This window comes from Arachis ipaensis, chromosome B05 (genome assembly GCF_000816755.2).
Source record: "Arachis ipaensis cultivar K30076 chromosome B05, Araip1.1, whole genome shotgun sequence".
Lineage (NCBI taxonomy): Eukaryota > Viridiplantae > Streptophyta > Magnoliopsida > Fabales > Fabaceae > Arachis > Arachis ipaensis.
This window is the reverse complement of record NC_029789.2, coordinates 135,528,148-135,541,219: the sequence shown is the minus strand read 5'-3', so window position 1 is coordinate 135,541,219 and position 13,072 is coordinate 135,528,148. Positions and strand designations below refer to the sequence as shown.

Here is a 13,072-nt window from a genome sequence, read left to right as displayed (position 1 = left end):
CCCCAATATCCGTCCCTATTCATTTCATGACTCATGACTCATGACTCGTGACTCATAACTAACCAAGCTAAGCTTAGATTCAAAAAGTCTAACGCTTCAGCCTTATCCATTTCCATTTCTCTATTTCTGCTTTCTCTTTTGAGTTCTGAGTTTTGGATATTCAGCTCAATCCCCGAAATACCCTCCCTTACCCTTTTATCCTCAACACACAGAAAACCGCCGCGTCACCACCTCCATTGATAACGACAACAAGCTTTCGGTCACATGCCCCAACACGTGTCCTCTACGTGGCACTTCAAGCATTTAACCACTTGTATGTACGTGTCACACCGCTCCAAATTCCAAAATTGCTCTAACCGACTTCCAGATTTACTTACCAGATTTTTTTCTTTCCATGTTCACCTTTTCTCTATATAAACGCCATGCACACCGACGCTTCAAATCATATCCAAAACCACAGTTTTCAACAATAGCAAAAAGAAAAAGAAGCATTTACATTCTCGTTTCGTTCTCAATCTGTAACAATGTCGCAGGAATATCGTGATCAAGCTCGCGGAAGAACCGACGAGTATGGCAACACTATAAGGCAAACTGATGAGTACGGAAACCCAGTTCAACAAGGTGGAGGCACCACCGGTTATGGCACCACAACTGAATCCGGCAAGATGTACGGAAGTGGTGGTGGCGCTCATGGCCATGGAACGGGCCTTGGAGGGGACACTACTGGCATGGCCACGGGTGGTTACGGAACCACAGGCATGGGCACCGGTATGGGTACCGGCGGTGGTTATGGAACCACCGGTACCGGTGAATATGGAAGCACTGGCACGGGTGCTGCCGGTGGATATGGCACCACCGGTGGATCTTATGGAACCACTGGTGGAGGCGAGTATGCAAGCAGTGGAGGAATGGGTGGAACGACAGGGATGGGGTACGGAAGCACCGGGACCGGGCAAGGAGGGCATCATGGTCAACATGATCAGTCTCATGGTGGTGAGAAGAAAGGGATAATGGATAAGATCAAGGAGAAGCTCCCTGGTGGACACCATGACAGTTAGATCTATATATATACATGCATACACATACGTGTATATCATGCATGCATATGTTAGCATGTTACTTTTTCAAGTTATGTAATAATAATTTGATGCATGTGTAAGCTACGAGTGATGGATGTTATGTAAATAGTGTGTGGTTGTTATACATGCATTCAGTGGGATATATGAGTGTAGGCCCTCAGTTTGTAGTAGGTGCTCTACTTCATTATGCTTATGCTTTTTTATATGTATGAATGAATGTGATATGCAGTTAATAATAATAATTATTATAGTTTAATTCCTGTTCTTTTTGTCTCTTAATCGACTTCTACTTGGGCTGATTAAGTCTTAATTCACAAAGTAATTAATCAATCAGGTTGCAATACGATTTATTCGAGAAACTAACGGTATTGTTACACCGTGAATTTGGGCTTAATTATTAGTAAGATTGAACTTTCGTACCTTACGCGGGCAAGTATCTTCTGCTGAGTGAGCACTCTGTTATACTTTGTTTGGATGGAAGATGGAAAATGTTACATTTTGTTTGGATGGAAGATGAAAAATGAGAGGATGGAAGATGGAAAAATAGAATGGATAGAAGATGAAAAATGAGAGGATGGAAGATGGAAAAATAGAAGGATTGTTTGGATGGAAGATGGAAAATGAGAGGATGGAAGATGGAAAAATAGAAGGAAAGAAAATAGAAAGAAAAAAAATAGAAAGAAAGAAAATGAAAAAAAAGTTAATTTTTTGTATATTGTTTGGATGAAAAGAAAATGGATGAAAAGAATATAGGAGAAAATTTTTTTTTCTTTGGATGAAAGAAAAAGTAAAAAGAGAGAAAATTATAAAAAATGAAATTACATTAATATTATATAATTTTACTAAATTGTATTCATAAAATAAAATATTATCAAAAGTGACTAACATTTCTTTTTTACTACGTATAATAAAAAATCATATACAATTTTTATAAACATATAACAAAAATTATATACAATTTTTATAAACATATAACAAAACGCAAAAAATGAAACAACGACCAGGTCTCTAAAATAGTACCATTTTATCACCACACAATACTTTTTAAAAGGGTAATTCTTCATGGTCCGGGTAATCAGCATAGGTCTACGTCCAAAAAATCAATTGTACATAACTTGAGTCATCTGTACCCATCTACTTCAAAAAAAGAAAAATTTTTTGAGTTAAAGATATTAACACATGATGAATTTCTAGTTGTCCTGTGTACTCATTGATCCCAAACATTTTCAAATATTAGGATTCCTGCACGAGCATATACAACAAAGACTAATTAACACAAAGATCAGAATTGATTATGATAATCTATTTTATCAATATCTTTCTATTCAATCAACCAATCAATCTCAACGTATCAGCAAAAAGTGATTTCCAACCATGTATTAATATAAATAAAACAGAAAATGATCCCTTGTTCAAATATATCAAGATATAGTCATACTTTACGACAATAAGAAACACATAATCAATTGTTAAAAGCAATAACCTCAAATTAACCAGAGATTAAACGTATATAAAAATTATACCTGTAATGGTGAATGTTTTCTGGAAGTACCATATCTCCTAAGCGAACACCAGTAGCAGTCATGAAATGAAAAAGTGCATCCAATCGCATTTCAGGTGGGATCCCTAAAATTTGGCGCTTTTTTTGCTCATTTTCACATAAAAATTGATAACATTGCATCCGAAATGAACCTACTAGACCCAATTCAGTCAACATATCCCATACATCTGATTCACTGTAAAGGCGAGGCCTACTTTGTTGCATAATAGCTAATCATTTTTCAGCAATCGCGACTTGTCTTTCAATTAATGAGACTTATTTTTCGGCGATTGAAACTTGCCTCTCAGCCACAGAAGCTTGTCTCTTAGCTGATTCAACCTACCTCTGAGCCACGTCATGTAACTTGCTAGACAGATAACTACCCTCTTTTACAGCATCGGTCATGGTAGTAATTCCCAAAGCAACTTTCTCATACTGTGCCTCCAAAAAATCATTCATAAGAGACTTACGCTTTGTACCTCTTGAAGTTGAATTCCCTCCTAATTGATTTGGCTGACCATGAGGAGCACTTGGTGAATCTAAACTAGCAGAAAATATTGGGATATCTGTCCCGTATTCACATCTATGTCAGATAATCCAATATTTTTAAAAGAGTCATTCAAGTCAATGGGATCTCTATCAAGTTGTTGAATCCTTTCTCGTGAAGTAGTAGCCCCTTTACCAGTAACTCTATCAGCTCCGAACAACTCCTTCATAATATCATAATGCTTAATTTACATTTTTCTCCATTTTTCTGCTTGTAGTTTTTCCTACATAAAGTAATGTTAAAATTATTTTGTGACTCACTTCATCATCGGTATAAGTAATAAAAAAGTATTAAATACCTTAATAAAGTCTTGCCACACTTTTTCGTCAGCTTCAAACTTTCTAGTTACAGGATTCCATGCAAATCCACTTAAGTGATGAAATAAGTCATACGCTTCAGCAAAATGATCTTTCAGTGTCTTCATTCTACTCTTGATGTGGTTCTTTGTTATGTGCAGGCCTATAGCTATACTCAAAGTCTTCACAACATTGGCATATGCTTCAGTTGTCCACGAACCATCGTGTCTATTACATTTCAATGCTTCTTCTGCTAACGCATTCAGCAGAGCTTCATCCATCTCATCAGACCATCTTAAGTTGTCTTTAGAAGGTTGAGTTGCTTCTGTTTTATTTCCTTTATTTGGCATTATTTAACCTGTAACATTTTCTTAAAAAATCCAATCAAACAACTTTGACAATAAACTACACATATATATACATATTCAAATATATCAGAGGTATAATCACTCATAATATTTGATACACATTCCACATTTCAGCCGCAATGTTATCTCGTAATAATGCTGCATGCCTAAATGACGAGTTGAATCCTTTACTCTACCAGTTCCTCTTAATTTCTGACACAACTGCCTAAATGCTTCAGGGCCCATACATATGACATCTCGGCACTTTTCAGACTCCAGTAACTGTGTCATTAATTGAGTACGCCTAAGTTCTCTTTCCAACTTGTCGTCATTAATTTGCCTAGGCCTGTGTTGTGATATTAATTCCAAAAGATACAACTGATGCACTGCAACACAAGAAAAAGATGTGACACAGATATGTTGTCTATTTTCTAACTCCTCCCTGACACGAGTTAGTATTTGTATTGGCTCAGGATGATATAGGTCAGTAGAAGTGATTTGACCTACTTGAAATTCTGAATCATATATGACGTTTGTTCTATCTTCGAGATTCGCATCTTCGATATTTTCGTTATCCATCTATGAAAATATAAGGTTTAGGGTCATATCAATAAAGAAAGTAACTAGAAAGTCACATATTTTATTACATTTTAACAATTCATTTGTCGAAATATAAAAAAATAATTGAAAATAAAATTTTATATACCACTACGGTGTCATGTTGTAAACACGAAAATACCTTGGTATGAAACACTTATTTCTAGCTCCTAAATGTCAAACTTGATTCCAAAACTGGCTGCCATAAACAATAAAAACAAACTGTAAATGACATGATATATTAATAAATACATTGATTTAACACCAAAATCCAATTGGAAAAACATAAAAACATAAGTTGCGAGTAAAAATTGGATGAGACCTCAAAAGGAAATTATTCCATAGTAATAACTATATCTATGTCCCATGCTTTATGTCTGTTTATTCATTTTTATACTAAAAAAAATAAACAAAAAAGAAAAGGAATAAGTTATCCCATTGATAATTGTAATAATTAGGTACATGCATCACAACGCCTATAGATAAAATCTAACCAAGTGGATCTACTTAATAAGTGATGGACTTTTGAATAAACTATACCCATAACATTGCTTCAGTTCACCTAACCGTTGGTTGTAGTTTAAGCATATAATAAATAAATCAAATCAATTAAAAAAAAGAGAAAAAAATTAAAAAAATTAAGAAATCAAATATGTAAAAATATTGTGATAACTGAGAAGCATGTGTACATTTTCTATAAACTTTGTAACTGCTTTCTCTATATTAAACATAATATACGTTCTTATGTCCTAAAGTTATTTGAATTATTAAGATAGAGATTCTTCTTATGGCATATATAACAAATAGACAAATTATACTTAGTTAATTTGTATGATATCTCCAATTTAATATCTACGATCTAAAATAATTGTAATTGTCGTGGTTTACCCACCACCAATCTTTGATTAAAGTAATTGAATTTCGATTCATGTTAATTTTCTAAAGATATGCAATGGGAGTTTTTTCAATTTTCTTTTAATTCTACAAAAAGAATCATCTACAAAGCAAGTACCTAGTAAACTAAACAAATGATGCATGAACTAAAGAAGAGGTTGTGAAATCTCTCCTTTTATGAATGATATAGCTGATAGCTATTGTTGATGATATTTACATGAAAAAAAGTAAAAAAGAGAAAGAAAAACTGGCTTGTGTCTTCAAAAAATTGCTTCCTGCTAACCTACAAAGAATTGTGTTTAAAATGCATGCTCAAATTAATTGAATGATTTAATCGGTGGAAGCTCCAAGTTTAATTAGTAGATTGATTTAGAATTACATTATATGCATTATGAGCTTAATCTTTTTTTATACTCTCTATTTTCTAATATGTTGTTTTCACAAATCACAATGTATAATTTTTTTTTCATTTTTCAGTAAATTTTCCTAAGTACAAGTGCCTGATTATCTAATGTATAGTTGTACATTGATCAAGACTTAAGAGGTCAAGTTTTTAGCATTTTCTACTTGTTTCTCACACACACTTTTCATAGTTTCAATAATAATAGTGTAACTAAATTTTATGGTCACTTGCCTGAATTCTTTTCTTCATATTTGGACCACCCTATGAAAAAAGGGCATAATATAATAAACTTTGAGAAAAAATCTGATGATATGAAAATCAGGGCAAACCATTTCAAATACCAGATGAATTAAAAATTAGTCCTTTCTAGGATCAAACATGAACTGGGTCATATATAATTAGATTTTTGGGTTAGAACGAATGAAGCATTTAAGAACAGACAACGAAGAATGGGTTCTTTTTCCACTACAATTGTAAACGGCATCCATGAAATGTAAAATCAGAACATTTCAGTTGAAAAACAAAAGATGAATACAATCTATATGCTATAATGATTTTTCCGTTTCGTTTTGAAAAAAACTACTAGAACTGCAAAAAGAACTCACCTTTCTGTTGAGGATGCCTGGTTGAAGATGTGCTTCACCTGTCACAACGATAATGAAACTGCTGTAGCAACGTGAACGCGGATGGGAAGCTACGGTGGCAGTGCTGAGGAAGAAGGCCAAAACAGGTTAAGACAACGATAGGTGTTCTCTTCTTCGAGAAAGATTGAAATTAGGGTTTTTAATTTCTGTAATTGAAAGGGTAATTGTGTCTTTTTACTAATATTTTCCCTTCTATCTCAGTTTTCTGCCCAGGTTTGAGGTGAAAATTTTTAAATGGTCCCATACGTACTTTTTCATTTTCCCTTCATTTTCCATCCCTTTTCTTCTCCCCCATTTTCTTTCTTTCCAAAATCATCTCATCCAAACAAAATGTTAAAGTTCCATCGCGCCCACTTCCGTGCTTCCATAATGATGAATGGTCAGTTTACAGTTTTCTGTTTACAAATACATCCATTCCAAATATATGATAATGTGTTTTGTTTTGGAGACACAAAAGATATTCTTTTAATTTTATTATTTATTTTTACCGTTTAAAAAATGACAATGGAAAAAGAATTAAAAAAAAAATCAACCCAATTTAAATTAAAAAAATAGTTAAGTAGGATTTTGATTTTGATTTTTAAGGGGTAGGTTGAAAATTTTTTTGGTTAATTTTTTTTTTACACAAAATTGTCTTTAAAATTTAATTTTTTGGACCAAAATACTTTTTTACCGAAATATTTTTCTTTTTCAAAAAAAAAATTCAACACAACAAAGTGGAATATCAAAAAAAAAATGCAACACAACAAAGTAGAGTATCAATAGAAAAGTACTAAATAAATAAAATAAATTAATTTTTAATTATTTTCGGCAAGCTATGAACAACATAAAAGATCAAATATCACTCCATTTTATTTAACTCTTAATTGACCTATTGATTATTTTTGCAAACATCTGTTTCTTGATTTCTGAAGATTTTATCATTCTTTTTCAACCAAGTGCTTCAAATGATAACAATAAAACCAAACTCACCAACATTTTATCAGGTTGATTGTATGATTGCAGTTTTATATCCACTAGTTCTATATCCTGTGTCTAGGGGTAGCAAGCAGGGAAGCCCGTCCCGTCCTGCCAGAAGCCCGCCTTTTGGCAGGTTGGCTCGCCCCGCCCCATCTAGTGTGGTGGTCCCAGAATCCCAACCCATCCCGCCTAACGGCGGGCTGGCGGGCCGGCGGGCTAAGCCCGCCAAATATCTTTTTTTTTAACTATTAAATAATATATATATAAAGGCATAAAAAAATGTCTTCTATTTTTTATTTTTAACTATTATAATTTCTAAAAATATAAACAAATAATTTTTATATTCACAAACATTAAAGTCTTTGTAATTATAAATATCTAATAAACATAATTATAAACCAAGTTTTCATCCAAAACATAATTATAAATATTGTTCCTAAAGCAAAATAAACATAATCCAAAACATAATTATAAATATTGTCTCTAAAACAAAATAAACATAATCCAAAACACTCTATTTTTATCTTCATTCTCTTGTAAGTTGGGTTGGGGAAAGTTGGATTTTGGCAAAAAAATTGTAAAAATACCCCATGCCAAAAAAATACTAAGCCCAGCGAGGAAGTCCACCCCACCCCGCCAAAACCCACGGTTTAAGCGGTGCGGGTTAGGCGGGCTTTTGCTATTTGGCGGTCCCAATTTTTCAGCCCAACCCGCCTTTTTTGGCAGGTTACACGGGCTGGTCCAGCGGGTTTAGACCTGTTTGCCACCCCTACCTGTGTCTATGTTTTAAAATCTTCTGCTATTACTGTTAACACACTATCGCCTTTCTTTTCTTCTAACTGTACAACCTCATTGAAGTCTCCCATGTAACAAAGAGGAACTTGACATATTTTCGATAAAAACTCAACTCTTTCCACATAGCAAGTTTCTCCTCCCTTGTATGCGTATCAAACACCAAGTAAACCACACAATGAAAATTATTGTTTGTCAATTTTCCTTCTATACACAACCATATCTCCCATTTGTAACAATTACTCAACTTAAACATCATATCATCCTACATTATTAATAAACCTCCAAAAACACTTTCCGATCCCACAAATTTCCAACCCACCGCATCATTACCCCAAAATTACACTACATCAAACTTAGTAATCGCTTCCTTCTTTGTCTCTATCAATCCTAACATATTCACATTATTTTTACGCTTAAATTTTTTACCATTCTCCACTTTTCAACACCCCCTAAATACCTCATGTTTCACGAACTAAAATCATTTAAAAATTTTATTACACACCTTATTTCGGATTTTAGGATGGCTTCTTCTTGCTTTCTCTTTCTGTTTTGCTTGCCTTTTTTTTGTGCCAATATTTCATTCTAAGTTTGGAGAATAACCATAATTCCCTCATCCTCGCCATATAAAATAGCTCCTGATTCGACCGTCAGATCCCAAGCAACCCTGTTTTCAGCCATATCTTTATTCCAACTTCCTCCGTGCTCATCTTGATTAGTTTCACTGTCTGCATCCTGCGTCCCCCAAATCTTCCAAGTTCCTTACAGCCCCTTCATCCTCCAACCCAATTTCCTCTACCACTATATTCTCATCCTCTAAATCTAAACCATGCACTGCACCACCCCTCATCAGATATATGCCAACATGCTGCTTACCACTCCCGTCCAAACTAGTCTGTATCTCATTAACTGCACTTGGTAGAATGTTTCTCTCTACCGTGCTGTTTGGACAATTCACCACATCTCCGCCAACTTGGTTCTGCTTGTCGGGTGCATCAGGGGCTTCACGCTCCTCCCTGCCATCCACGCCATCAAGCTCAGCGCAGACATTATCACCTCCGCCACCAGCAGCTGACTTCCGTGCTGCTCCCAAATCTGCCTCGTCCGCAATGTTCACCGTGGCATCAACCCCTTCGCGAACTCCATGACCAGCCACGTCTATCTCTTAACCGTCACCCGCAGCCGCCAGCAAGGAGGCCCTTTTAAAACGCACAACAACATACACTCTATCGCACCACACAATCACTTCACTGCCACACCCCACTAACATATTGGGCCTTATATGCTTCAATCCAACCCCAGTTAAACTTTTATTCAACACCAAATTAGCCCCTTCTTTCCGTTTATCCCCATATTTCCAAGTCTCTGTTCTTTCAGAGATTGCTTCGTTATTGATTGTTTGAAATTCCATAGAATCCCACTCACCATAACTGCCAGATACACCAAAGAATTATCCGTTCGCCTTTTCAAAAAACATCATGCCACTCATCCAAATCCTCAACGGCAATTGCCTTTCTATCCATGTCATGCTCTGCCTCTCGTAGCCCTTGTGACATCATTACTGTCGTATCCCATCCCAACTCCAACGGTTCCCTCTGAGCTTCTAGTTCTTCATTTCTACGGTGTTACAAGACAACTCTCCCTTTCTCGTTCACCTCAAGATCTTTTTCTTTAATTCTTTCTTGTTTCCATAAGGAGACTCCTTGGCATCTTTATCGTGCGTAGTGATTTTTTTTTCGGACATCAATCCTCTTCTTATATTTAGCCTCATCCACAAAGATCTCTTTACTCCTTAATCGCATTCCATTCATCTCTTTGATCGCCTTTAATGCCCCTTCTTTTGTAGTATACCTGATGAAAGCAAATAGATAGATCCGGCCATGCCTCTCCTTACATGCCAAATAGATTTTATTTATCTTTTCTGTCCACTTGAACATATGAAATAATTCATTCCTTGAAATATTGTCTGGTAAACTATCTACAAAAATTGTGAATGATTCACTCTCCAATCGGAGATACGCTTTCTAATTCCAAATCCGTGGGTCTTTTCCAATATGGGGTTGCCTAACTTTACCTTGCCTTGCATTAGACATAGACGGATTATGGAGTACGAGGAATACGTACTCTCGTACTGCAAAATAAGAGTCTTGAGGAAGAAACTGCGATTGGTGAGAGCGAATAGGGGTCGGAGACTTGGAACACACTTACAGGACGAACAAGGAAGCTCCTGAGTGCGATGGACAGCAGCAATGTCCCACTCCTTTCTTCTCCTTCACCTAAATACCCAATTTTTATTCTTTTTTCTTCTTCTCAAGCAGCATCTCTTCTTTTTGTTTCTTCATCACAACACCAGCAACAATAATAAAATCAAAAGCAAAACTAATATAATAAACATCAAAAATAGAATCAGAAATACAAAGCTCAGATAATTAATTTTGTTTTCTCAAATATACAAAGCTCAGAGAAATATGGTACTGTACATTGCAGCTTGTTTTCTCTACTAGTAATGCACCAAAAGATCAAAGAAATCAGAACACAAACCATCAGAAGAATAAAACACAAAGAGATCAAAGAAACAAAAGAACAATGAAATTAGAAGAATAATAAAATCAGAAACACAACAATAATGAGATCAAAGAAACAGAATCAGAAGCACAAGAGCAATGAAATCAGAATCAGAAGCAGAATATCAAATCAAAAGCAGAAGAAATTAAAAGCAGAAGCAGAACAAATCAGAAACAGAATCGGAACCCTAAGGAGGACCAGTGATGAAGAGCAGCGACGAGGATGCGAAGCAGCAGCGAGGACCAGAAACACCAGCGATAGTGGCAGAGAGCGACGACGACGGCGGCAGAGGCGGCAGTGGCAAAGCGCGACAGCGACGAGGCATCCCTCTTCCTTTCCCTAGCCGTGCGTTTTCTCTCTCTCTCTTCACGAGTTCTTCGACAGCGGCAAGGCGTGGCAGCAAGGCTCGTGTCTTCTCTCTCCCTCGCGAGCTCTCTCCCCCTTTGGTTCTGATTCCCTATGGCGACAGCGGCTCAAGCCTCACCTGACGCCGTCCCCCCTTTCCCCCTCTTCCTTTCTTTCCTTCTTCTTCCCTTCCCCTCCTCCTTCTTCTTCCCTCCCCCTCGCGATTCCCTTTTCCCTCCCCGTTCTCTTTCTTTTCTTTTTTTTCCTTTTATTTATTTATAATTTTTTGTTAGGGGTAATTTGGTAATAAAAATTAAAATTTTGGTAAAAATGACGATTTTAAAACTAAGTTAAACCTTAGGGACGATTTTGTATGCCAAAAAAAGTTGGGGACGAAAAAAATTTTCGACCTATACATTAGGGACCAAAATCGTACTTAACCGTTAAAAGAAATCTTTTTAACCCTACCATTGGAAATTTTAATCATCCCCTGTCTTTTAATCCTAATTACACTCTCTTCTAATCTAAACCCCCTCCCCAGCGCCGCCATCTCTCGCCGTCACCAACCTCGCCATCTCTCGCCGTCACTAACCTCGAGTGCCGTATTAAGAATAAACATCCCATTTGCATTAAGAACAAACATCTCATTTATAGAAAGAACAAATATCTCATTTGTATGAAAAAATAAACATCTGCATGCGTATATAAAACTTTCGATGGATACCTTCTCATAGCATCGATCTGCGCGCGTCCAGCATGTTGCTATAGACGTAGCCATTTAGATCGTGAACACCAGAAGCGTTACCGAAATGAGCGTAATCGAGGTTCACAGAGGTAGGATTGTCTCGTTAGGCGAAGTAAGGGTAAGCGTTGATCATAAAAGGAGCACCAGTATCAGCTAAGAAGGTAACAATGTCGGTCATTACGGGAACGAGGTTCATGGCGAAAGTGGCGGAGGAAGGAGTGAAGGAAGAAGTGAGAACCGCCAAGCTGTACGGCGTTGTGACCTTGATCTTGCAGTCGAGGCCATGGGAGGCAAGAACGGAATAGAGATTCTGCATGGCTTTGAACAATGCGTTGGCGTCGAGGTGGCTGCAGCGGCACAGGTGAAGATGCGGCGGCAAGAAGGGGAACGTAGATCGCTTGGTTACGGAGGAACAACGGTAGTGTTAGGGAGCTCGTTGGCGGCGTTGGTTGGAGCCCACGTCTACATCGGCACGGTCGGCCGGAGGAGGGTTGCAACGGCACAGGTGAGGCTGCGATGGCGAGAAGGGGACCAGAGATTGGGAGGATATGACGATATTAGGAGTAACCATCCGCAGTGTAAATGAGTTTAATTACTAATTCTAATTTTTCAAATTTCAAAATCTGGTAATTAGATAATTAATTAAAAATTTGATTTTTAATTATAATGTAGTTTCCTTTTTTAAACCATTGTTTATATTGTTCATACTTATTATTGTTTTCTTATACTTTCTTAAAAAATATGGCTGTCTATTACCATAGTTTATCTATTTTATTGTGTAATATCGATTCTCAACAGACAATCGATATTTGTCATTATTTTAAGTTTTGATTTGTTGATAAGAGAACAATTCTGTTAAGAAATCAATTAAGAATGAAGTTAATTTTAATCAACTAGTTGATAAATAGATTTATTATAAAAAATAAAAATAATCTCTTACTATCCCAATTTTTTGAATTACAAAAAATTGACTTAATTAACTTGTTACGCAGTTACTTTCCTAAACTTTTTCATAATAGAATCATTTGTTGAATCATAATTATTCTTTAATCCACAAGAAAAATAGACTCGGGTGCAGTGTAAGCTTGAAACTTACATACTCTTTTAATTTTAATGAGCGTAATTATCCAAATCAGTTTTTAAGAATTTTAAAAGTTGATATTTTAATTGTTACAAAAAATTAATATACAAATCAATTTTTAAAATTTTATTTTGATAGACAAATCAGTCAGTTTATTTTCTGACAGAGTAATTATTCAAATTAGTCTCCAAAAATTTTAAAAACAGACATTTTAGTCTCCAAACAAAATTAATATAC

At 35.9% G+C, this 13,072-nt stretch overlaps 1 protein-coding gene across 1 annotated transcript; it reads left to right on the top strand.

Moving 5' to 3' along the window:
- Positions 427–1,344, top strand: LOC107644319 (dehydrin DHN3). Its single transcript, XM_016348159.2, has one exon. The coding sequence runs from the start codon at positions 525–527 to the stop codon at positions 1,056–1,058; it is 534 nt and encodes a 177-aa protein (XP_016203645.1). The 5' UTR covers positions 427–524; the 3' UTR covers positions 1,059–1,344.

Excerpts from the sequence above, each read along its gene's own strand:
- LOC107644319 (XM_016348159.2), top strand. The coding sequence starts at position 525 with ATGTCGCAGGAATATCGTGATCAAGCTCGCGGAAGAACCGACGAGTAT.